General features: G+C 38.8%; 1 protein-coding gene across 2 annotated transcripts in view; it reads left to right on the top strand.

The window, feature by feature from the left end:
* Positions 1–27,463, top strand: part of CELF2 (CUGBP Elav-like family member 2) — a 548,688-nt gene that overhangs the window by 224,531 nt on the left and 296,694 nt on the right. For both annotated transcript variants that reach the window (XM_071424129.1, XM_071424123.1), the window contains one exon: positions 16,099–16,134. Coding sequence is in view for 1 of the 2 variants with exons in the window: in XM_071424123.1 (XP_071280224.1) it covers positions 16,099–16,134 (36 nt within the window). In the remaining variant the exon portion in view is untranslated. The remainder of the gene's footprint in view (positions 1–16,098; positions 16,135–27,463) is intronic.

The raw sequence follows: 27,463 nt of genomic DNA, 5'->3' as shown, positions 1-27,463 counted from the left end.
GGCAAATAAGCACTTCCATTTTTGCCTTCTTTGATCAGAACAATCAGCATGTCCACAGCATCTAAAGATGAGCATTTCCCTACTCAAGTGAATATCATAGCAGCAAATCTCCACTCCATGGGCAAATGAGTTGTGCCAGGAATTTTAATGATGGAGTAGGTTAGCCAGGTTATAATTGTCTTTAATTTGCACTTGCAGAAGCTGTAGCATTTACCTGAACACGATTGGCACTGGGAGAAGGGGAAAATGCTGTCGCACTTTTGAAAAAGAATCAAAGAAACAACTTCAGATCTCATATTTGAAACAGAATATCCTGCTGATTGACCACGCACATTGGTAGCAGTAGGATTTTTTTGATCCATAGAGCTGAATGATCGCTGCAAGTAGTGAACACAAAAAATTAGTTCCATGGTGGAAAGCATACACTTTTGCTTTTATTTTATCTTTGATTTTTCCTTTTTCAAGATCATTTCAGAAGGTTGAGCCCTTCTCCCTGCTGAATGCCACACTGAATCCCTGCTCTTTGCTCCATTGTCCTCGGAGACCTGGAAAATTTTTTAACTAAGGTTATCTGAGGTTTTGTCTAGTTTAGCTATTTTTAATAACAAAAAGAAGAGGCTGTCCTTCCCTTCCCGCCCACTATTGCACCACTTTACAGTACATAATTTTATATAAATTACAGAAATATAATTTCCTTTTTGAGTAAGAAATGGGTGATGAACACCATAACTAGTGCAGGTCTGCACACCAGTCCTGGCATATCTTGTGAACTTGCAAACCAAGATTGTGCTTTCTCTTCTGTTGTGTCTTGCAAACTTCCCCTCTTTCTTTGCAGAAGTTCTTGCAGAAAATACCTACAGGCTTCAATTTCATCCTCACTGCTGCATTTTTTTGTTATTTTTCAGCTTCTGCAGTGAATGGCTTTTGCTGTCAGTGTTTCTGTTCTGTAGGAGGGAACTGTGGGTGGTTACAGCTGTAATGTGTGCTCCATAATCTCCAAGCATTTGTCAGAAAATTTCCCATTTGCTCTGTTTCAATTTTTAACCAGTTGAGCGGCGCATGCTGGTGCCCTGGGGTAGCCTTGCTGCTCTGGCATCACAGGCTGAGCTGCATCCCACCAGCATTTGGAGCACTTGCCAATTGCAGCAGGACCCCATGAGACCCAGAGCCTTCAAAGAGAGGATGAGATGAGGGATGGGGGCTGTATTTTAGCCCAGCATTCACTGTGGGTGGGAATTGAGGAGAGAGGATCCTGAAGATTTGATTTTGTGTTTGGTTTAATTTTTTTCTCCCTAATCTTCTGGCCAGCCAGTCCAGAACCCAGATTTGTGCCGAAGCTCCTGAGGGCGTATTAGAGGAGAGTGGGAGTTGTCTTTTTGGTAGCCAGCAGCAGAAGGGCCTAAGTATTGACTGGGAAATGTGTGAGAAAAGCAGAAGGCATGAACAGCAGGTGGTTTGGATGGGAAGAGGCATTTCAGATCAGGGGAGAGGAGGAAATAGACCACTGCTTGCCTTGGTTTGCATCCATCTCGAGCATTTGAGAGCGTGTGGATGTTATGTCCTCATGTTAACACTCTCCACAAACCCTTTTTTAAAATTTTCTTGTTGTGGTGTGATATCTGCTACACGTTTCTTTAAAACTGTTGTTATAGAGACATTTCTCCTCTCCCCGTGCCAGCTATTAAGAGCCATCATGTGCAATGGCATTTGAGTTTATTCTTCTCCTGGCATTAGCAGAGAACTTTCTTCTCTTTGTAAATGTTGAAATGTTTTGCAGCTTAGATATAAATATAGCAAAATCATATCGCTTTAGTTCCAGCATCTGGTAGGATCACTTTAATATATAATTGAGTAAAAATTAGAATTTAAACAGCAATTTTGTCCCTATTTTGTTACATTAAAACCAAAAGAATCCAAATTTTTTTTTAGTCATGATATGGATAAACAAATATCTTCTTTCTTTCAAACTAAAAATAGCTACAAATTCAGTCTCTTTTTCTCAAATTGCTTGCAATTTATATTAGCAGTGGCTTCAAGATTTGAAGGGTGGATCTGCCTATTGAACAGTCCGTGGATTAATGGATAGAGGATCATGGGTTTTGTCAGGGAGACAGGCATGAAACCCTGGTTGCCTCTTGTTTACTATGATGGGAGTTCACTTTTTATAATCTGGTCAAGAAATGAATGCCAGATGAAATGTGTGTGTCTCACCTGTGCACAGAGAGGTTCCTGCAGTGCTGGGTGTGCATTAGGGATAGAGGTGGCAGTTCTCTACACTGCTAAAATCCAGTATTCAACCCCTCTCTTGAGAAAGTACGTGGCAGATTTGTGGTGGGTTTTAAAACTGAAACAGAGAATCTATGTATTTATTCTAGCTTCTTTTACTTCCCCTACTTTTTCTTTCTCATTTCTTTCCACTCCCTTGATTTTGCACCCAAAGACCTTTGAAAATCTCTCTCAGGTTTTGTCTTTCCAAGTCTGGTCTCATTTTCAGCACAGAAGTTTTGTTCAAGCCCAGTAATAGGCACTAATATGTGTTCAGGAGAGGAGGCTGCATGGAAGAAGTTTGGGATTCTTTTGTGAACTAATTATAAATTTAGCATCTTGGTCTAACCTTCTGAACAAAGACTGTCAGGCATCTACATTCCCTTTTGCACAGTAATTCAAGCCTTTAAATTCTCTGCTTATATTAAATCAGTTGATGAAACTTCTGTGATTCTCTGCAAGGAAGCATTTGTTTATACATACAGAGGGAACCTGCAGGGCTGGGGAAGGGAAATTACTCTCTTTCAGTCTCAGAGCTCCTCATTCAGTAAATTCCTCTTTGCAAGGGTGAAATATTTTCACCAGTCCTGGCTTGCAATTTGAATTTTTATGTGAAAGTTGTATGCCAATTTTTGGGAAAATAACTGAGCCTCATCTAATTTAATTTTTTTTTTTTCTTCTGGTGACTTAAGACTGGAGTCATACATGGGAGATCTGTGGCTGTGTCTGGAAATTATTGTCATTAGTTTCTGCTTCTACTGCAGCTACTTTGGTGGAGGATCTTGGTAAACAATGTCTGTACAGAGGTCTGTGCTGTAGCTGGAAACCTTTTACATATGTTAAAAATGTGTAAAAGGTGGGCCCTGCTGCAAGTTTAATCTAAAGTTAATCAAAGCAGATAATGTGGGCAAAGGATGGGTAAACCACTGCAGGCTTCCCAATTCCAGTGATTTAGATTACATTGTTCTTAATCTACACAAAGGCCTCTCCCCCTTTGGAAGAGATGGCCAGTAGGAAAAGGAAGCTTAACATCACTTGGTGGTTGTATTTTGCTATCTTTGCATCACAACACTTATTTTGCAGTGTTTGGAAAAGACGTCTTACAGAGTGAGAGAATTTTACATGCCATATCTTCATTTAAAAGCTGTGGCACGCATTAAATTTAATTACTCTCCTTCTATGGCTTAAATTGAGGGCAGCTTCAAAAATGAGGGTGGCTTCTATTAAACTTAATTGCTTTTCCCTGCAGTCTGCATGGTAGTAATCACAGGAAGATTCTAAACAAAGATACAGTAGAGAAATTCTTTTATGAGAATAGGGCTGGAAAGTAGCCTATAAAATATAGAGAGGTGCCAAATACCTTTTATATCCAGCTTTAATTTATTATTATTATAGTTAGCTAGCACAATAATAATAATAATAATAATGTTTCAGCATGATTAAGAAGGTATTGCTGGGGAAGGGGAGTTAGTTGCATTTGGTCTTTCAATGTTTAAGCAATGAATTCCTCAATTTCTTCAAATTCTTTTGCAGATTTATGGGGTGAAAAAAGGTTAATAATAGAATTTTTTTACAATGTGTTCTATTGACTATAGATGGCAGATCTGACAGTTAGAATGAAAATTGTTCCAGAAAAAACTAATTATTTGAGATGTTATAGGGATGCATAATTATATTCACCTTTAAAAAAAAAGAGGGGAAAGTTTTATTACAACTGTGCTTTTTAAAGAACAAGTGGAGAAATAAAAGTAGTAATTGTTCTTAATTATAGCTAACTGTAATTGCACACGACTGCAATATGCAGCACATCAGCAGCAGATTAAGAGATCCTGGCATATGTGTAGTGTGCAGAGCAACTTTGAGCAGAGGTGCAGTTTTATGAATATAGTTAAGTATAATTTAGGTCTCCTACTTCGAATTCCATCCGTGTTGATTTTATTTTATTTTTTACAGCTATTATGGCAAGATAATTGTCAGCTGGAAAGTGCTGCAGCAATGATTTGTCTGTTACAAAGGAGTCAAAAACCTTCAAAAGGAAAACTTGTTTTCTTTTACACCAATGATGTGGTGGGACCAGGGGAGACTTTCCCAAAAGCCCTTGTGTATCTCCTGATGCAGATAGATGGTTAGAGGGAATTTTTTTCTTAAGCATCTCAGTATAAGCAATACCAAGCTCCCAAGGATTCTGCAGCATGGTTGGAAATCTTTGTTAACAACCTATCCATAAGTTTTTTAGGTTTAAAAATCCTTGAAAATGTAACCTATGACTCTTTAGAAAATGTGAAAACGCTGCTTTGAACAAAATCCAGAAATGAGAATGCCTAAAGGTAGACTCTGATTTCTTCTCTTAGCCCTGACTTACAGCCTCACCTCCTTCTTTCAGCTGAGTGCACGCAGCTCCTGTCTTTGAGTGCAGCCTCGCCTGTAAAACATTAAGCTGTCATTATACAGCGAACTAAAGAGGGAGTGCAGATGCTTAAAGGAAGCTGCTGAGCTTCAAAACTACTGGCTGCATTTCCTGCTCCAAAACAGATCATTGCTGAAGGAGGAGCAGGGGTCAGTGTGCACCACGTTATCGATGAACGTGTGCACGGTCTTGTGATGATCGTTTCTGCATCTCCTTAGTACGTCACATGCTTTCAGCCTTTGTCTTGATGTGCCAGGATGCTCTCCCATGTTCCCAACCTGTGTTAAGCTGTTCCTTTTACCCAAAAATAAATAAAGCCCATCTGTCACTGAATGCCTTCTTTCCAAAACAGAGTTTTGCAAAATATTTCAGTCTTGGGCCAGTAGCAGAGTTAATTTAGCCTAAAACTTGGTGGATCAGAAGGAAGCTTTTGAACTGCTGAGATAGGGTTGTTTTTTTGGCCCTCCTTGCTGGCACAAACCACAGTCCCAGTTGTAAGAAGCTGTGCTTCTAAGTTTGTTTGTCTTTGTAATTTGGGAAAAGTGTGGATACCTATCCCAAATAAGCTCTCTGAAAGAACTGTATGGTTTTAATAAAAGAGGCTTCACCAAGATGGACAATAATGCGCAAGAAGTGAGTGGCAGATATATTCAAGAGTGAAAAGAAGTTGGGTGGAATCACTTCACAGCAAAAAGAAAAGGTAAAATTGATGGCTGGGTACACAAGCAAACATGCTGAGGTGTAAGTGTAATAGAAATTAAACTCATTCCTGCAGGTAGCAATAAGAAATCAAAACTTGTTGTTTTACTGCGTGGAGAATCTCGTGATAACTGGCATGTTCTAAATAAATCATTCACTTCAAATGGCAGCACTGTTGCAAAAATGTATCTATTACGGGGCTGCTAATAAGCAAATGCAAGCAGTATTTCTTGACAGCAGGCTGTGATTGTTTTTTAATAAATCTGTGTTAAGTAGGAAAGGAATAAAAGCTGACACCCAAATAGAAATCCACTTTGGCTCCTGTTTCCTCACTCCACAGATAGACGGATTCATTGACCCAGATCAGAAATTCTTGAAGGATAATTCTGGTTAGGAGAAGCCAACATGGAATCAAATGTGTATACACTTGTGTATGTGTTCCCAGAAAAGCTAATGATACCATTGCAAATGCTGAACATGTTCCCCACTCCTCTTTGTTAATACAGTGTTGCTTATGCTCTGCAATAAACTATTATTTCTGTGCTATTTCTGTAATTACAGTTAATAATCATCTCTCACAGTCCAATCGTATCAAACGTAGGAGTCTTTTCAACAAACCATGATAAATAGCTCCTTGCCGAACTGTTGTACTTGAGGAATCTTTATGGCTCTCTTTGTGAGATTTGTCATTTTCTTAATGCAGCTTCAAAAAGCTTCTGAGCTTTGTTATGGACCGTCACTGTATTTTTCCCTTCCCCCTCTGCCTTCCAGTGTAGCTGGGTAAATGAAGCTTAATGTGCCATTTCCAAGCACTGTGACACTCCTCCAGGGCTGGTTACATTTACCATTGCTAAAGTCTAAATAAGTGAGTTTTAATGAGCAGGAATGGTTGCTAATAGCCGATTCAGGTACTTAGTAGTCCATGTTATTTAACTGTGGTAGAATTACAGAACATAAATGGTCTGATGATTAATAGATGAACCTGCTACATATTGCAGTCTAATAGTTTTTGCCATTAAAGAACTATCTTAACATCTTTGGGGTTGGATATGGCTGGGGAGAAAAGGGCTTGCTTGTAGATTTATATCATGGGTAACTCACACTTTAAAACACTTTATATCATAATTTCACAGCCTCATCGCTATATTGTTCAGTAATATTATTTATGAACTTGTTAGAGAACAATGGCACTTGTGTACTTCCATTTCCTGAGGTGGACAGCTCAGCAGATTTATTCTCTCTGGTTAGGTTTGTCAAAAATAAACTCTACCCATCCTTTTAAGGTCAGAAATAAGAGAGGGAGTTAGATCTTAATCTCTTTTCTTTCCCTCTCCCATTAATTTTGGGCAGTGGTAGATGCACCAATAAGAACAAAAGTTAACTCTGTTGTTTTTAACGTTTCTGATTTGTGGGAGGACAGGTGGCAAGAGGGAAAAAAAAGTGGCAAAAAATAACAGATGAACAACAAATGAGCAAGAATGAAGAAATAATAGCATCCAACATCTGTTGCAGTTTGTGCTGAGATACTCCAGAAGATACCACAGTATTTATGGAAATAGTAAGAGGACTGTTTTGAACTGCAGCTAATGGGACACAGACTCCTAGCTGGCAGGCCTCTTCAGAGTCCTTTCTGCATTTTTCCTATTCCATCCCATGTTTCAACCTGCTGTCGTTGTATTTCATATTACAAGGAGGAGATGTCAGGACAGAAAGGAGCTAAGAAGCAAATTTACCCTTGATTAACTACAAAAAGGAACTAACCATTTCAGCAGGTGCATGAAAAGAGGTTTGTGGGATTTTCAGTGGGGTTGTTGTTTTTGGGGAGGTTTTTATTGGTCGTGGGGTTTGTTTAAAATTTGTTTGGTTTTGTTTGTGGTTTTTTCCCCTGGTAGTTGCCAATGCCATTCCTATATTTCTGCATACTGAACTGGGCAAACAAGACCATCCCCTTCCTAACTTACACTGGTTCTCCCAAGGTACCTATACTTAGCATCTCACTTTTTTCTAGAAGTCACAAAACTTCAGAGACCCCCAAATGCCCATCTCAGCCCAGCCTGCATTGGCTAAGAAAATCAGTAACTATTTGAATGCATAATAGCTGAAGTATCCAAGTTGTTTAGCTCCAGTAAAGTATTTTGAGACCAGGATGAGATGTCATTTCCAAGCTTGGCATTTCTTGGCAGAGAATCAAGTTACTTCTCTGAAATAAGTTTAAATAAAGCTTCCAAACTTCTTGAGTGGCTTGAAGTTTGTGTATATTAGGGAAAACATCTGACATCAGGGAACACCAGAATTTTGAACTGTTGACATTGTGATATTTGTGAGGGAAATACGGGCAGGAAGAGTGAGGTGCGGACATTTAACAGAAAACAGTTGTTGGGGTGGCTTTTTCTTTTTGGCATTCATCACTGAAAACATCAACATTTGACCCAACCAATGGCTCATCATAAAGACATTTGTGTGAATTGTACACACAACTGGGCCTCTCACCCTACACAAGTATGACAAAGTCTTAAATATCTGAAGAAACTTACTGAAGCCCTGTACCACATGTCAGAAACTAAGGAATTAATCTAGGCTATTACCATCTATAGAACTTGAGTAATTTCTATGTCTTTTTTGCATATATCTCATACAACCATGTGAATGTATGACTTCTTGGGGTCGCTCAGCCCCAGAGAGAAGAGAAGGTTCCCTGCTGCCCTATAGCATCTTCCAGTACCAGAAAGGATCTACAAGAAAGAGAAGGAGGGACTCTTCATTGGGGAGTGCTGTGACAGAAGAGTTAACAGATTTAAACTGAAGAGGGTAGATTTATATCAGATATTAGGAAGAAATTCTTCCCTGTGAGGGTGGTGAGGACCTGGCACAGGCTGCCCAGAGAAGCTGTGGCTGCCCCATTCCTGGAAGTGTCCAAGGCCAGGTTAAATGGGGCTTTGAGCAGCCTGGTCTAGTAGAAGGTTCCCTACCTATGGGATGATCTTCCAGCCCAAACTATTTTATGGCTCCATAATTCTTCTGTACAATTAGCACACGGCCCAGAATTCTCCTGCAGTTCTATATTTGTACAACTAAGTTTGACCCGAAGTTCCTGCTGAGACTTTGTGTGTGATTCCCCTCCTTTCCTTGGCACAGTGAGAAGAGATGGTGGTAAAGTAACACTGCACCAGTGGCAGGGCAGCACGAGCTACAGGTCAGGCAAATACCAAACGTGTAAGATTTTCTACCCTGGGAGATTAGAGCAGGTTCAGTGAGCATATGGGGAGGAACATCTGCTCTGTTTTGGATGATCTTTCTTCGCATTTTGGAGAGAGACAGAGGGTATGTTCCTCCTGCTGAGCTCCCTGAGGCAGTTCCCTGTGCATCACTTCTTTCTCTTCCTGTACTAACAGGGTGAGGGTGTTGGAGTTGGTATCATGGTGGATTCTCCCCATGTTCTTCCTGCTGCTTGCTGTGTCCCGGAGAGACAAATCCTGTACCCACAGTGCTTTCTTTCTTCATATCCAAGCTTTCCAAGCTTTCTTAACTTTCAAAATGTTCCATTTGCCTGAGAAAACACATAGCAACAGCCACATCCACAAAGGCAGGGTCTGACCTTGGGGCAAAGCACCAGAATGGGATCTCCATTTCCTCTCCATGCCCTGGCATTTCTCCCTAATGACCCCAGCTGAATTGCACCCCATCCATGCCCCTATTACCAGTCTCTTAAATGGACACTGCTGTGTTTCTCCCACTTAATTAATTTCTGTTTTGCTCATTAATATCAGAGCAAAATATGTATGAGAGATATTTCATGTGATGTCCTTGGTGACCAGTTAGACAAGGGGCCAAAATCTTAGCTGGGAGGGGTAGTTAAACTGAAAGGAGTGAGAATTTGGCCTGAATTATGCTTTGACTTGTAAGTTATAATATTGCTGTCTTCATAGATGTTGGGTGAAGGGTAAATCAAAACTCAAGTTTTTATGAAATATATAAAGTAGTCACAATGATGAGGGCAGGTTTTATTTGGGGTATCATTTGTACACAGTATGTACACTGGACTTGAACAGTTTTCATGGCAGGTGGTTATCACTGACTACATAGAGATTTCTTTCCTCATACCTAAGGAGGAATAAAAAAAAGTCAGAAGTAGCAAATTTAGAATACTGAAAAATGCGGCTTTTAAAATAATCATGGGAGAAAACAACAAGCATGTTTGTTCATGTCCTTTATCTCAGTCAGCTAATCTTGCAGAATGTCACATTGCATAGAAATAGATTTTTACATATGAACTTGTTACATCACTTCCTAAAAAAAGAGTATTTAGCTTGTACTTAAATAGCACATTCAGAGACTGTTTATGCAGAATTTCTGCTGCAAATGTGTGATCCTTGTTAGGTAGCTAAGCTCAGTGTGAAGATATAACATGGCATTGTATTTATTTGCTCTGTGAAAGATAAAATGCTTACAGAAGTATCAGTTTGAAATCTTGATAGTTTTTAATAGTTTAAGGGTCTTAAAAGATTAAATTGCTTTTGACCATTTTGATGTTTAGTTGACATAGAGAACAATTCTACCAAAAAAGATATGTAAAGGGCATATGATCCGGAAAAAAAAGAGTCTTCACTGAAATCTATTAAATTAATCATAGCAAAACTGAATCCAGAATTTAAACCCTATATTTTATCCAAATGTAGCCAGTTAATGTTGCTGCACACTAACAAATCTGAGAAACTATCCAATTTAAGACCAGTGAAATATCTTGTGTCTCACAATGGTATTTCAGTACACACTATTAATTCTTCCAAGTCAAGGCAGATGCAGTCCCCAATGTGATTTTAGGAAGAGCAGAGACAACAATGTGTCTTTGGAAGTGCCGTTTTTCACCTGGAATGTAAAATCAATGTCCTGACCATTTGCGGTCATTAAAAATCCCACTGCACCATTCTGCAAGAGTAGAGGCATTGACTCCCAAGTCTTGGTGAAACTCCAAGAAAGTAATTATATTCCTCCTGATACAACCTTCTTTTAAAGCTAATTTAAAGTTCCTCTTCAGCTGTTCTCCCCTGCTTTGAGTGGAAAATCCTTCTTATCCCTTTGTAAACTTTTCTTTAGTTCTGCTTTATACTGACAATTAGTGGCTGTCTTTTTTCACGTTGCTGATGCATGTCTAGGAGCAGAGAATGCGTCTGCAATTGTGGACCCTACAATTAAAAAAGCTTTATTGGTGGTCTGGTTGAGGGGTGTTGTTCAACAACAAACTTTGGAGCCTTCTCCACCCCAATTTTCTCGTGTTGCTCAATCAGTGGTGCAGTGTCAGTGAATAGGCAGAGCCAGGAAAAAGTGGTCAAAAGCATCAGGTGAGTTGTTTGTTCTGGCAAGTCCAATTTTCCCCTGGGGCAAAGCAAAGAACAACTTATGGTTATGAAATATTTGGAAATATTTCAAGGTAGAACTTCCTAGTTATCAACAGTATTGCAATGTGTTATCTACATCAGCACTCCTGGCATTATCCAGTTATGCCCAATGGATATTCCTGGAAAAAAAACCTATAAATTTTCAAGTGATCATCCAAAATACATCATTTTTCTTCAACGTGTGCTTTTTTCTGTTTACAAATATATCCCATCGAGTAAGATCAATGCTTGTGTCAGTGGTAGGACTCTGTTTAGTGAAGGGTTGAATGTTTCATCCAAATCAGAAATACCAGTTTAACCTATTGGAGTTTTTTGTGCTTTAAGGAAAATGAGTACAAGTAATGGGAGTTACTGCTCCTGTACATCCCAGGGAATCAAAGGGGTCATGTTCACCTGTCCTGGAGAGGACAGGACTTTTTAACCCTCCTTCTTGAAATGCTGACTGCTGGTTCTGATGCCTAAAACCAAGACCTCAGGGTTAGGGCACCTCTCTTTCCAAACTATTCTGCATCCTGGGGCTTTTCTGCTTGCATTTGAGCTGCATTTGTGTTAGCACACCCTGCAGATCCCTTCTCCAGCTTCGCCCTTATCCTCATGTGCCTTGTGTGCCGTAGGCGGGCTTTATCCTCTCCCCAAAGTGTGAGATGGGAAAAGGAAGAACGGTAACACGATTGCAGGGAAGTGTTGCTGCCTTTTTTTGCATCTTTCCCAGCACCCTGACAGATTGCCTAGCTAGAATCCATATGCTTTCCTTTGCAGAACAAAAATTGTTCTCGGTGGAGACCCAAAGCTTCCGAATCACTAAGGGTCATGATCCTGCAGAACTAAAAGAAGATTTCAAAGTGTAGTTTTGACTTGTATGGTTTGAACTCAGTAGTTTCTCAGGTTACTGGAGTGCATTTAGCCCAGATGACCTCAGCTGCCCTTTAAAACCTGCCCTGTCTCCTGTGCCTCAGTTTACATCGCTGCACAAACACAGCAAAAATCATCAAATGGTTTGGGTTGGGAGGGAGATCATCTCATTCCAAGCCTCCTGCCATGGGTAAGGACACCTTCCATTAGACCAGGTTGCTCCAAGCCCCATCCAGTCTGGCCCTGTCATCACTTCCAGGGATGGGGCAGCCACATCTTCTCTGGGCAAACTGCAAAATGTTTCAGTTTCGAACTTCAGAGCTGTTTTGTGCCAAATCCTGCATGTAGGTGGGTAACAACAGCTGCCAGTCAGCCTCAGAGAGCAGAGCACCATATGATTTCTCAGTGAACAAAACATTTAATATAAACACAACACTTTCCAGATATTATGAAGAGTTTTTCTGAACAACTCTTTTTAAACAGAACTATTAGGCAGTAAAGTCTGTTTTCTGATCTTTATGCAGATCTTCCCACTTCCACTTCACTGTAAGGTTTTGACTAAAATATTTATACTTTTCTGCTTTGGTATACATCCTACTCCAATCCTACGGGCAGGATTTCTCAGCCTGTAGAGAGAAATGACAAAATGCGTGTGTGGTGCTTGGTTCACCCACACTGGCTCTCTGGGCTTTGAGAAGAGCTGCATGGTCCTCTCGAGAGTGCAGAGCTCCTGCAGTAGGACAAAGCTCCCCACAGGACTCAGAAGCAATTTGTAACTTTGCTTTTTAGCAAGACCCCACGGGAGGGTGCAATATTTTGGGGTGCAGACCTCCCACCCAGCACCCTCCTCGTTTCAGCAGCACCTGCCTCTTCCACGTGTACAGATCATGTTGTCCCAAATCTCTCCTTTGCAGCTGAACACAAAATGTTTAGAAATTGCAAATGACCTTGCTGGAAATGCTGCCCTGCTCTTCCTCATCACAGCTTTTCCAGGGTTTTCAGCCAGGTCCTCTCCTTGCCTTAGCACTGTTGAGCATCAGCTCAAACCATTTGCATTGGAGCCGATTTCAGTGGAATTCAGGGCAGCTCTGACAAAGCATTCAAGTTTCCATCCTCACTCTTTTTCAAGGTCATCCTTTCATATCTCTGTCAGGATGTAAAAATACATGATCTTATATTCATTCTCCCTTTGAGTATTATCTTCTTGTTTTCATCCAAGAATTTTTTGCTTCCTGTAGATACAGTAAATTGTGAGTTATATTTATTGTGTGTGTCATTGGGGAGTACTAGGGGTCTGAAAATTGGTTGTGTAAGTCTAGTTTCAGTTTCTTGAATGACTACAGAATGAGTATCTATTATCTTTAAACAAACTTTAAGGGTTTTCTTGATGAGTAATTTGCTCCAAAAGATTTTCTTTTTTAAACTCCCATGAAATACATTTATAGAGTGGTGTTTCAATTCCTGATATTTATAGGAGCACTTACCATGGACATTAACCATCTTCAGCAGTCCATGTATCATTTATTTTCAATGGCATGGTGGGGATAATTGTGTTTGTTTTCTGGGAAATAATATTTTTAGTTTCATAGACTAATGTGGGGTTAATTTGTTTTTATGGTAGAAGTGTTTACTGAGTTGATGAGAAGCAGTAAAATCTTTAGATAGTTAGGAACTAATCAGACTTTTACTTGTGACTTTGAGTTTTCTTTGAGTTGGATCTGTATTTCAAAAACCATTACCTTACATATTTTTGCTCAAAAATGGAATTTGATCTGACCAAATGTGAAATTTGCAACAAAATTAATTACATTAAAAATGCATGTTAAAGAGCTGCAATGTCTTTGTTTAACATTCTGATCACATTCAGATTTTTTTACCACTGCATCGACTATTTAATAATTGTTTCCACAATGCTAACATCCCTTGTAGAGAGAGTTATTTAACAAGAATGAAAATCTTTAGAAATTTAGATGCACCAATCACTCACTGCTCTGCTCAGAAACTGAGAGTGTGGTTGCAGTTTAACATCCTCTTTTAAACCTACACGATTCTGCTTCTTGATGCTTCCTGCAGCACCCACCCATGATGTGCCTGGTTGTCTCTTTAAGCTGGATGAGCAACTGCTATTTTATAAAATGTGCTGCCGTACCCTAAAGCAATAAGGTTTGTGCCATTCTGTTATTGGAACAGTAATGGGTAGCTAAAGGCAACGGAGACCCTTTAGAAGAAGAAACAAAGAGATGCCCAGATCCAGGTTCTTTCCTTCAAAAAAAAAAAAAAAAATAAAAAGGCATTTCAATGAAAAGAGATGATGTCTGGGATTAACAGTGGAAGGGAGGAATGTCCTGACTGTTGGAACCATTTAGTGATTTGGTTCTTTGATAGGTTACAAAAAATATCACACTAATTCTTTGAAGTGTATAAGTCATGAGTAGGACTTGGAAAATAAGATGGTGTGATACCAACATGCAGGAGTTTAATGAAAATAAAATATCTAAAATTTACAGCTGTATCAAACAACCCCATAGAAATGGAGTCTGTATTGCTGTACTCTAATTTTTTTTTCTTATCTCGTTGCATTCACTTGCTCTTTCTCCTGGCTCTCACCTTTGATGTCATTTATATCATGGACTTTGTTCATCACAGACACCTGCTAAATATCTACCTGTCTGCCTTAGCTGGAGTGGGAACTGTTTTTTTCTGAGGGAGCTTAAATATCTGCTGGACTGCTGCTGAATGGTGCATGCAAGAAAAGGGTGTGAGCCACTTTTTTATTTCTTGCTTAATCTTCTTTGCAACCACTGAACACAGTTCTGATCTGTGCCTTTTGAAGCAAAGCACTGGGAGGTTTAAGGCAACCTTCTGTGCCCAGTAAACTGCACAGCTTGGAGATAGAGACTGTGAAAGTGCAAAGCCATGCACATTTAGAGGGACCATTTCATTTCCTCTGACATTGTAATGGAGACTGCAACTGTCATTGCAACCATTAAGAGAAAAGCCTGGTGTCACTGTGGGATGTCCAATAATTATATAAAATATTGTAATTAAAAAAAAAATTAGACCCTTATAGCTGCTCACATTTCATGTAGTGCTAAAGAGCACTAGAAAGATCTAGAAAGATCTCCTGAAGAGGAGCTCTGAATTATTGTGGTTTTAATATATTAACTCTGTAGTTGCCCCATCAAGAAAAGTGACTTCAGAACATGGGGAAACTCTAGAAGAGCCTTCAAAAATTTATTTCTTTGTTGTTTTTCCTTTGGATTCATAACTAAATTAGCCTTGGGGGTTCAATCTGTATATATAAGGTTTATACTCTTGCAACAAAAATATATTGGGCTGTTTCACTACAAAGAGATCACTAGAGCTATAGTTTTGCAAATTGCTTAGGCAAGGAAGATTTTGGGACCTATCTTAATTACTACCATCTCCCCTTACAAAAAAAGATTCCCCTCCAACTGTAAAAGTGGATGGAATTATTTTCTCTGCTGTAAATAATAAAATATTATGTTGAGAATTGTTCCATACCCTAAGTTCTATCTACAGATGTGGAATTTTGCAGTTTCTATCTCAGAAGCAAACAGGGTATGAACTAACCAGTTACATTTCATGCAGAAAATTTGTATATTGGATATAAATTTTATAACTGGACAAGAAGACTGTGGAACAAGATGGGCATCTGGTCAAGTCTAAGACAATGAAGCCTCTTAAGGCTTCTTGCTGGTTTTGAAGGTCTTACATATGGGAGAGAAATGAGAAATGGAGCTATCCAGCTGTTTTCCTGGTTCTTGGATAAGGTCTAGGCCAATTTGCTGGGGAGGGAAACAAGGACAAATCTGGCATGTATTTTAAGGTCTGTGTACATAGGTAATGGTAATGTATTTAATTGTACTTTAATGTGACGTACCACTACATTAGCCCACTCTCACTCTCTCGCACTCAGCTTCTCTCAAACAAATTGCACACCCACAAAAGGGTTTCAGACAAGTAAATTGGACGAAAAGTCACATATTTGGAAAATAGCTGTTGTTTAGGACCAGCACAAGAAGATTTAATATTAACATGGTATTTTCTCAGTGCATAACCAGCTTGTAGAACCGTCTAAAGCCTTGCTTTTGCTGCAGCACTGAAATAAAAGGGAACATTTTCCACTGGAAAATTGGCCCAGTGCGACGTTTTGTCTATGTAAGATCATGCAGTGCTGGCATTTGAAATGGTGATAATTTTATGCCTAAAAAAATGAGTAATTGTACCATGGAGAACTCGATTCTGATAGATCCTTAGCTCACACTCCATCGTCTGCTTTTTCACATTCTTTTGTGTGTGATCAGGGGGGCACCGCATCCGCCAGCGACGCGCTTGCGTACGGAGCTGTGGATGTGTGTCTGCACTCCTATAAAACACAAGCACTACAAAGGCATCTTAAAAATTTTATAGCTTTTTAAAACACAAACTAAGTTTTCCTCCCCTTGTGTCTTTCAGAGAGACTGCCACAGAGTTATCTGGAACATTACCAAGGTAAGCAAGTTGCTCTAAACCGCATCTGTGTGTCAATGTCTGGAAGGTGCTGAAAGAGGCACGACCTTTGGAGGCAGAACATGATCCTTTTCCTAGGGAAAACTGCTGGGATACTGAGAACTGGGGGTGCAGAGAGGAGAACTCTCCCTGCATGCCACAGACAGACAAATGACACTGAAATACTGGCACAGCCAAGCCCACACAGCTTAAAGCGACGGGTTGAAGTTGCTTTGAGGCTCAGCACAGTTGTGCACCTGATGAGAAAAATCCCAGCTGTGGCTTCCTTCCAGCTGTGCAATTATACCCATGGCAGGTGGTCTGGCTTTTGCTTTACATCTCACCTGAGGGATGAGAGGAGGGAAACTTGGAGGTAGGAGGAAAAAAAAAAAAGCTGTTATCTTAAGGCATTTTCATTTGGAAAGCAGGAAAGCAGCTTAGACCAAATTCTTCTATGCTGAGAAACCTTTTCATAAAATAATAGAAGTAGACAAGACTCCCAGGCTGTGATAGAGGTTTTTGAAAAGAGACTTGTCTACATATTGTTAGAGAATGCAATAAAATGCTGTAATCATGCAGATAGAGAAAAGGGTGGAGAGAAGGGAAACAAAAAAATCTGATACGGTAATCTGTCAGCGATGCCTGGTGAGTTAAAAAAAGATGCTCTCAGTCCTCTTGTACCTTCTGCCACTGGTGTTGCTCTCTGAAGTGCAAGGGGTTTTAGTGGGGTTATGCTTTTGGGGGTTTTTGCTATCCTCTGATTAAAGCAGTGTTGTGGTTCAAACAACACTCAATGTAAAAGGAATATTTCAAGAGGAAGGACAGTTTTCTTTAAGCATGATAATATGTGCAAGATGCTTCTGATTCTAAGGCAGAGAAAAAATATCCACCTTTCTTTAGAGGGTGTGTGGTGTATATTTGTTGACTTTTTTATATGGATAAGCTGTAAAAAAGTATATTTTCACTACACATGGTGAGTTTTCCCTGTGCAGTGTACCCCTTTGTTCTGTGTATACAAATTTATGCCATTTATATGATTTGTTCATTTAATACATGCATTTCTTTTTATGGCTTACTGTCACTTGGCCTCCGTGGTTGTGCAAGCAAATATTCTTGTGAAATTTTGGCATGTGTTTGAAGAGCTGACCAGTGATCAGGCCTACCAGACACCAAAGATTTTGTTCATCTTCCTTGCAAAATAATTGCATTTCTTCATACACACACACATACCAAAAAAAGAAAAAAAAAATCCTGTTTCACTGCACATAGTGAGGTATTATAGGACTAATATACTGGAAACATGGAGTCCTTACACTGCAGAAATGAATTCCACTTCAAATTAAAGTTAAAATGAGACACATAAGTGCTTGAATAAACATCCCGTTTCGTACTTGCCATTAATGATTGTCTAAATGTGCTTTTTGAATTATTACCACAAGGCTTTAATTTCAACTGCAGTAAGATGTCACAAGTAAAATCAGATTATACCAGCAATGTGCACAAGGCATTGTAATTGTGTTATAAATATTAAACCAAATGATCTTGTCATGATTTAAAACAAATGTTTCCAGCTAGGCACAGGTTGGCCTGTCCTCCGGTCTTCTCCAGGATTCACCTGTTCCTGATTTTCTCTAAGCAAACAGCTCCTTGGGGTTTTTAATCTTATGTTGTGATGTAGTAATCTAATATTTTTTGTTCTTCTTTCAAACGTCAAGTGACTCATTTTGCTATTATTAATTCATAAGAGTGAAATAGTCTAATTTCCCCACGTCTTCTTCCACCTTCACCCTGAAACCACTTTACAACGTATAAAATTTCAGGTGTTGCACCTTGAAATGACAAAATTAATAACCACTTTCCCATCATTGCTGGGATTCCCATTGCTGTATTTTGGCCAGTGGGGCACAGCAAGTCCCCTGTAACACCAGAAACCCAACTCTCCTTTGTCCAGGCAAACACAATGCCTTTTCCCACAGCACTGATTACTCTTGGATATATTTGTGGCCAGGATTGATCAAATCATTTTCATGCACTTGCAAACCTGGTGAAAGGGTTTTCACTGCAAGTGGAGTAAGTGTGAACAGATGTTTCTGTACTTGGAATATTTTGTCTGGCTGTCAAGAAAGTTTAGGCACTGGTGGCCTTAATTATTTATTACTGTTGTTGTTGTCATTTAAAAAAAGGCTCAAAAGCCCCTTCTGATTTTTTCATAGTTCAATTAAAGAGGTGGAATTAGGGATTCACTCCTATAAAGACCTGTAATTAGTCAGAAGTACAGAGGAGTATATTTTGAATATTTTCTCATCTCAGTAGTAACCAAGAGAGGTTACATATGCGCATTTTTTTTTGAAAAAACCCAATATAACAAAGTGTCTTGGTAAATGTGGCTTTTTAATATATTCATTTTCCATTAAATACTGCTGATGGTTCTCTAATGATTACATTTAAAGGAAGAAGAAATCACCCTTCCTCTTGCCACTGAAGTATGTGTATCACTGATAGGCAAAAATAGAAAAATGTGAGTTGGTGGACATCATTTAGTAGGAAAGATAATAGATTAACTTTGCCTGTAGAAAGATATAAAAATATTCAGTACAATTATATTGTGTCAGTTCCAATTTACCAGTTATTTCTGATGATTTCAGGAAGCTCAGGCTAGAGAATGAATTGAAAATTCAGACTTTAAATGTGATAAAGAAGCTTTACAATTTTTATATTAAATGACATTATTATAGCTATGAATGTATATTGTTTTTCCGAAGAAAGGCTTTCTGTGTGCAACAGCACATCAAAGAAGAGATCTTCACAAGGAAAACTTTACAATAATATTAAGTTGTTCATTGCATGACCTATTTAAAGTACTCAGATACTTCTTGTTGTAGACTACATAATTAAATTTTAAATGGAACATGATAAAGAAATTATACTGGTGATCTCTAGAGATTTGAATACCCTATTTGGATCTTTACAAGAGTGTAGCGAAGGCATACTTTTAAAATTTAATAAAGGTCTGGCCTATTTTTTTTTCCCTTTTAGATGCTCTATAGCAGCTATGGCAGCTGTGTTTCAAATGTGTTTGCTCTCAACATTACATAGTCAGTACCTGCAATAACTGAGCAAACTAAAAGTATTACAAAAAATACAGTTTAACTTGAGAAATTCACCATTTATAAAATAAAAAAAAGGCAATTAATGAATGGAGATAAACTTCTGAAATCTTGGGGAAGCTAAGCTTGTAACCAGCCTTTCCTGGGCCAGCCCCTGAGCTGAGCAGTGGAGGGGAGCAGGGAATGAATGGAGTCCTGGAGCACAGTGTGAAGCCCTATGGGCATGAGGGAGATGATGTTTGGAGCTTAAAGAAGAAAACACTCAGCTTCAGTTTCAAAGGAATGATTTCAGTCTCTAGCCACTTCTGTTTGTTTCTGTGAAAGTTACTTTATATTTAAAGAAGAACAAATATTTTAAATATAGGCTAACTGCATGGATTATTTATTTGCTTAATACTAGGTTAGTATTAACAGAAAGAAAATCTGGGCTACTTTTCCACTTGTATGTACTGGTTCAATTTTTCATTTCACTCAAGGGGGGACTAAAGTTTAAACGGCCACTTCTTCCTCTAAGCTGTTAAAATAAGGGGGAAAAGTCAAGCTAATAATTTGCATTTATATTTTTAATGGAAAACTTTGTAGAAATATCACTGAATCACCTGCTTAAATCTTGAGCAAAACTCAGGGAATCTTATATTTTGAGGTGAAGGCCATCTTAAAATTGTCATTTAGAAATTTCTTAAGAAGTGTGGGAGGAAATCTGCAGTGGATACATTGGTGTTAAAACAATCATGTTCAAAATGGAAATGTAAATCTTTGGCTTGTTCTTGAATTTTAGTCATCAACAAACTTAATATATTTTAAACCTGTGGTCTGGAGTAGGGCAGAAACTTTGGTCCTCTTGAGTTGGGGTTTTATTCCCCACCATTCCATAAAATTCTTTGATAATGTCTCAGTTCCATTTACTGCAGAGACTTCTGTTCTCAGGTATCTACAGCATTTTGAAAATAGAATTTAAGTACTGAAGTCACTTTGGTGCTTTTGAAAAATGTTAACCTGCAACTTCACCATTATTGAAACCTAATGCAACTAAGCTTTTATCTAAAGCAAAAAGAAGAATTGACAACCCACCATATGACAAGCAAAATGAAATCTCTTGATCACTATCTGTCAGCAGTCTTTCTAATACCATTGTGTTAGGGAATGATATGTCTTCCAAGAAGCTCAGTACACAAGGTTTTGAATCATTTCTGTCTTGACAGCCTAACACAAGTAACTACTTGTAAGTGCTTGGATGAATTATAAAATCTATGTGGCTCTGTAGAGTGAGTTAATAAAACATCTATGAGCATTTTAATTACTATGAAATGAAAAGGATTTTTTCCTGACAGTAATAGGGGCATGGTCTAAAGACCAACCTGACATCTCAGCTGCTGTCTTAACTGGCTTTGCACAGACGGTGGGAGCTGGGGTTGCCTTCTGTGTTTGCACTTTTGGTTCCCTCCCAGCTGAGATATTCTGGCAAGCAACTTCTCTCCCTCTGAGAACACCAGGTCATACCTTTCACCCCTCATGTTTTCATGTCCTCTCATGTCACCACTGCTGCTTTGCCAGTTATGTCAGGCTTGAATGCCCACCCGCCTACGCCAGGCATGTCTCTGCCAAACTGTGACAGAATTTTCCATACCCTCACATAACATTTACTGAAGCATTTTTCTCCCCTAAATAAAGCAGGTATTTGGCATAGTCCATTTGTGATCCTCTCTTCTAATGGAGAACTCTTGCTTTCCAGCTTTGAACAAATCCTTTCTCAAAACTCACTCTTGTTTTAGAGGCATATAAATAATTGGTCAAGAAAACATTGCTCATCCCAGATGGCAGGCAGTGCTAGCTGATAATATTAAAATATCTTGAATGTCAAACTATATGCAGCAATCCAGAGCTGGTTTTTGGAAATTATATCAGCTTCTATCTTTTCCTAAACCTCATCATTAAAAAGAAAAGAAGAAGATTCCAGCCCTCGATATTTAAATGTTCTCAAGTCAACTGTCTTAAAGAGCAGATTTTCCATAATTTGGATGCCTGCTATTTTCTACAGAAACTACTCATTTCAAAATGAGACTTGAATTTAACTAATCACTCCTTTATTTAAAAAAAAAAAAAAAAGTAAAAGAATCTAATGTTTGACCTCTCCCTTTGCCTCAGATGCTCATTTTGAAGAGTTACATCTTTCATCTAACCTTTGAGCTGCTTTTCTGTACTGGAAGCAAGACTGCCTGTACCCCATTGTATCTGCTGTAGAGGAATGTCCTGATGGTGCTTGGTTTTGAGGCACTGGAATATAAATTACTTTGAGATGGTAACAAGTTTGATGCTATTATAAGCAAATCTGGAGGTTTTGAGGAAATAATACATGAGGTCTCCTCACTACTCTGATTTTTATTTTTCCTAAGTAAAGCTTCAGTATCCTAAAAATGCAACATGGAGCTATTCCTTGTAGTAGCTGTCAGCACATCTCTTTTTGTTGTTGTTTTACAGCCATTTTGAAATATGTTTTTTACAGCTAATGATAATCTTAAAACACACTTATGTGCAATCTGATCCCTTTCTAAGAGATATTTTTAAAATCTTAAGAGGAGCCTAAGGAGCATAGAGGTGATTATCCATATGTGCTTACTGATGACTCTCATTCAAAAATTAGGAAGATACCAGTGGCAGGATTCATATTGCCTAAATTTAGCTATCACAAAAGTCCTCTGTCAAAAGAACCAGGGGAGGAATGGAGAAAAATGGGTGCCTCATCTCAGGGCAAGGTGAATAACCTTGGGAATTGTTTTTCTTTCTTCATTGCCTGAAAATGGAGCCTAGGGGAATAAGCACAGACTAAATGTTTCACCTGATGATAGTTTTAATTTAAGGTGAGCAGCCAGACTTTTATAAGTGTTAAAGTGCAAGTGACGTAAGCTGATGCCTGCTGGAGTTTTGAGGACATTGGCAAGCTTAACCTCAAAAAAACTTTCAATATTTCGTACTTAAGTCCTAAATATAGATCCTGGGAAGGAGGGGGGAAAGTCAGACAGAAATCATTGTTGGACTTGATACAGCTCTGACCCAGAATGCTGGAACTCTTCTCACAGTGCAGAGCCCTCAGAAATCACAGCAGCCCTGAAAGGGTTCACAATTACACATAGCCTTTGAATCTTAAAACTGAGTGTAAGTGATTTTACTCAGAGTCCTGGTTTGGAACCCACAACCATTCTTCCCCAGCAACTGTAGGCATCTCTCAAAAACGTTAATGAATTTGACAGGAGATTTTTATCTTAAAAGTCTGGTAGAGCTTTTGTTTTTATTCCCTATTGTGAAGATCTAAAACTAGAGACATATTCCCTTCTCTTTTTTTTTTTTCTTCTGCTATTCACCTTAGCCAGACTTCCAAGCACGTTTTTAACTTGTTTTACAAAGCATTGCTAAACGTGCCCAATGAGGATAACGTGCAGTAGAAGTGAAAGGCCTTAGATCTCTTAATTTCCATTCCTGAAGGTGAATTCCAAGATCACAATTATTTTTATTTATACAGTGCCTAAAGAGTTTCTAAATACTTTATGGAACAAATAGAAGACCTCTTGTAAAAAGCACGCATTCCTATAATCTAATTTTAGTCTCAAATCAGGCAGTATGAATGCTAAGCAGCAGGGCTTGAAGAAACACAGAAGGTATATGAGGGCCACACTAACAGGATTGAGCAGTTATTTAGGTTCATTATCTGTCCCACTTAACAGAACTGCTGGTTTAAGTTAAATTTACATCGGCCTGTGGAGAACATTTGACTGACACAAGAATGATATTTCTTGGGTTTGATCAAAAAATAAGCCTTTCAAAAGGAGTTTGAATTAAGAGAGAGAAAGACAACATTGTAGGTGGATTTGAGATGCCAGTCCAGTGTAAGAAGTACCAAATGAAACCAACTTAAAATACTAAACCTGATTTCCCCTCCTCACTTCATTTCCCAGCTCAATCAAAATACTCGTGTTCCAAGTTAGTGCTTTGTACGTATCCTTTGCTTAAGTGTGTCTTTAGCCCTCAAAACCATCAAAATAATGTTATTTAGAAATTCAGTGCAAAAGATGAAACTTGTGGGAATAACTCCAGACATAAATATGCATTTCTGGGGAAAGGAGAAGCGTTCACACATCAGGCTCTGCAGAAGCAAACCAGCAACGGAAGTGGAGATTTGTTAACATGACAGAGAAGCTCTATCTTAGTACCTTTGCTGTAGCATGAACAAAGCATGTGTCATACATTATATAATATAGAGTATTATATCATGTGTTTTATAAATAGTTAGGAGTGAACTCATATGCAGAATTCTCAGCACCATCCTTGCCATTGGTCCCAGAAGAGCAGCAGCAAGAGACATGGATGGAGCAACGTCAGGAAACCCACACTGCTCTCCCTAAGACAGCAGAGACTCTGGTTTAAAGCTCTCTTCAACATTCTCTGCCTTCTGAGCATTGCTTTTATTTATGAAATCACCGCTATTGTAGCATTTACAAAAATTGCGACTATTTGAATGTTTCCAAAAGATTTGCTATATACTAAAAGCAAATCTTAGACAATTCTCGGTAAATTATTGAAAGAGCTTAAAAAAAAATAATCCTAACATATTCCCTGGTGTTCAAGGTTAACACTTTATACTTCATCTACATTATATTAAAAACATTTTTACTGGAGTCCATAAATGTTACACATTTTTAAAAGGCAACGAGCGCAGCGGGAATAGAAATGTTGCATAAAGCCAGACACGAGACCTGCAAGCAGTAAGTGCTGCCTGTTGTTTTTTTATTTGTTGAGGGTGCTGACTTGAGATTGCTTCTGTGAGGTCAGAAGCAGATGAGATACCCATTTTTCTGGTTATATCTTGTCATTGGAAGCAGGCAGCCCCTAAAGTTTTCCTGTGGTCAGCAGGAGACCCTGAGCCCCAAACTCCCATGTTGGGAGCAGCGTCTCACCGCGGTAATTCTCTTACTGGCGGGGAGGCTTTGCCAGTTTGGAGCCTCAGAGGACCTACCCCACTTTCCTGTGTACATCCTCCCAGAGCATTTTGCAAGTTGTGCCCTACACAGCATTTCTACAGCAGCAAAGTGCCAGAGTGGTGCTTCTCATCTCCAGGCTGTAATGGAAAATATTTTTCATCCAGACCCTTTGGAACTTTTAGAGCTCCCGCACAGTTTTTTGCAGGGAATGTTTAAGGCTCTGCAAAGCTGTGATGTAAACTGGGTGCAAATCATGGCTTTTTGCTGTAACCTAACCTTAATGAATGCCCATGGAGAAAGAAAGAGGGAAAACAAGACTAAGCTTTACCTGACACAAAAAAACCCCCAACCCTAAAAGCAGAGATCTTTCAGCCCCTTCTGTATATTTTGCTTCTGAACTTTTAGATACAAATGCCACAATGGCTCACATGCTTAATTTTGGAGAACAGTCCTGCTGATATCAAAGTGATTGCACAAGTCAGTGCAATTTCAGCATGAGTATTGCTGCTTACTCATTGCTGTGAGATGAATATCCCCTGATTTGATCCCAGCATTGCCACTAAGACTGTAGACAGCTCTACTTGATCAAGAAAGAAGAATAAACACATAACAACTCAGTTTTGGTAGCATCCTCTTGAAACATGAGCTGAGAATCATAAACTGGAAACTTAAAAGAAGGCCCTAAATGGCTCCAATACTATTTAGAGGCATAGTTTTGGCTAATTGAAAATGCTGGACAATTGCTGGTGCCACTGACTTTGGTTCAAAGGATAAATGTTCTTTTCTGAACAAGGCTATTAACTCAAGATCTTAAAAGGTGTCTGTGACATTTAGAAAACTTTCTGTGCTTGAAGCTCAGGAGCTCATCTTTTAACTAGGTGTTCAAAATTTCATTTCTTTTTTAAGCTTTTTTGTTGGGGGATACAGATGCACCTGCGCTGATGTGCTCATGGATGCCAAAGGAACTGTGGCTTGTTTCTGGCAGATTTCATTCCAGGATTGCTTGGAGCAGTAAGCAGAAGTTCCTGCAACTATAAAGTTTCATTTAACAAAAATGAAATATTATTATTCATGTCATGAGTAATTGAATCCCCAGATGTTCTCATTTTCTATCAATGGCTGGAGACAATATGACTCTAGATAGGCTGTGACAACATGAATTGATTTCTTTCTCTTTTTTCTTTTATTTTTTTCCCTTTTTTTATTTCAAACCTGCAGAGTAACTGTGGGTTTGTTTTTTTTTTTTTAGCTGATTGCTTGGATCTGACATTACAGGCTGTGCAGCTGTAAAAAAGACCTTCTCATTTTCATTGAGAATAAGTAAAATAAAATATCACAGAAATAGCATTGCTCTTCCCTGGTCCTGCCCCTATTTATTTCTGCAGAGATAACAGGGACAGAGCAATTGAATTTGGAAAGACGTCTGCAAGAAGAGATGGTTGCTGCTAACACTGAATATTCAGAATGTAATAATAAAAGTAATCGGGTTACTAAAAAGCCACCTGTTACTTTTTTTCTTGTTTTTCTCTAAAGCATAGAGTTTACTTTTTTGTCTCTGAATTTATAGCAGAAATGGGAAGTCCAACTCCTTAGAAACCTTATTATATGCAAGGTAGTAATTCCTTGTTAAAGTAGGAAAAGAAACCACACTCACTAACATTTCTAATGCTGCTAAAGATGAATGTTTGCACAAAGGAACAAAGGTAGAAAAACTTTAAGTGCTTGTTAAGGCATGCTCACACAGTGCATACGAGCAGTAAGTTCTGTTTTGCTGAACTGTGAAATTGCCATGAGTAATTTCTCTAATAACAGAACAGATATTGCCCCTGTGACCCCAGAGAAGCCCTGGGCTCAGTGCTGCAGCCAGTCCTGCTATCAGCAGAAACTTGTGCAACCAAAGCATGGGCTGCAAGCTGAGCACTAGAAAATAAAAGAAACTTGGTGGATAACTTGTAAATGTTCTGGCTGATTTAAAAGTTCAGAAAATGATTAATGATGAAGGTACTTTATTTATTGATTTTCCCCCATGACCTATTCTTCAGAGGAGCTGAACTATTATGTCCAGAGCTGTGTTTGACAGCTGCCTCCTATTTCCAAAGACAGTATTCATTCCACTATGAATGGAATGTACAGCAGCAGAAACTTTTAATTGGCGTTTCTTGTTAGCTTTCTCCTATAGAAATGATGTAGTGCTGATGCTTTCCCTCTGTGTTATGGAGAATGCCTCTGGAAATAACAGTTCTGTAGCTGGAGCAGGAAAAAAAACCCCAGAGAATCCCTTGGGATAATGCAGCACATGCAGAAATAGGAAAAGAAATCATATGAGAAAAACATTCAGTTAAAGCAGCAACTTATGTCTTCTCTTTCAAAACTTGCAAGGTGAAAAAGAGCAATGTGGTTTAAAGGGGATATTGATTTGGTGGAGCTATGCATGAACTCGTGCCACAACCCCAGTACTTCTCCAGTCTCTGAACCTCTCAGAATTAATGCAGGGGTTTTAGACTGATTGCTTGAAGTCTTTCTGTAAAAAAAACCCCATGTCTGATGAATGGCAAGGACTTGAGGAGATTAAAAAAAAAGAATTAAAAGTTTCTTTAAAGAACTGAGCAAACCTTTGTCAGCTGTACTTCCTTGTAGTGCTGTATAGTTAGAGCAAGGCAGCCAGAGATGCAACCTCATTTCTTCTGCCTTCCATTTTGTCTTGTGAGTGATTGACTTCCTTCAGCAGCTCCATCAGGTAATGTGACATAAATGGGAAAAAAATTCCCACCCTGAATTCATCTTTCTGTGCCAGGGACATAGCAGGCATTTTTAGTTACTCATTTGAAAAAGAATTCTAAGCTCAGGCAGATGTTGAAAGTCTGGCATGAGAATTTGGTTGCTGCTCTCTAGGAGGTTTTCAATTTTTTATCTGAAGTAGGTGCTATTTTATTAGCTTGTGCTGTGGGGCTTTGTTAATGGTTCTGGATAACAGAAAACATGGGGCAGGAGCTGGTTATCTTTACAGCAGTGTAAGAGGTGTTCAGGAGAAAGGCAGTGGTTTGTCTCTTCATCTGGAGTTATCTGGCATCTGCAGCGTAAAACAGGCTGGCAAAGTTGAGAAAAGCAGTCTTGGAAAGAAATATCTGAAGAAAACATTCCTAACTCCATCCCAAACCTCTTTTCAGAGAATAAGGCAATGCTTTCCATCCTTGTTTTCTGTGATTTTATGGTCTTTATAACTCCTTCTATTCTACCTTTTCAAGAGATAGG

Source organism: Agelaius tricolor, unplaced genomic scaffold (genome assembly GCF_023055355.1).
Source record: "Agelaius tricolor isolate 1412-34295 unplaced genomic scaffold, bAgeTri1.0.p SCAF_3, whole genome shotgun sequence".
Lineage (NCBI taxonomy): Eukaryota > Metazoa > Chordata > Aves > Passeriformes > Icteridae > Agelaius > Agelaius tricolor.
This window is presented reverse-complemented; position numbering and strand designations above follow the sequence as displayed.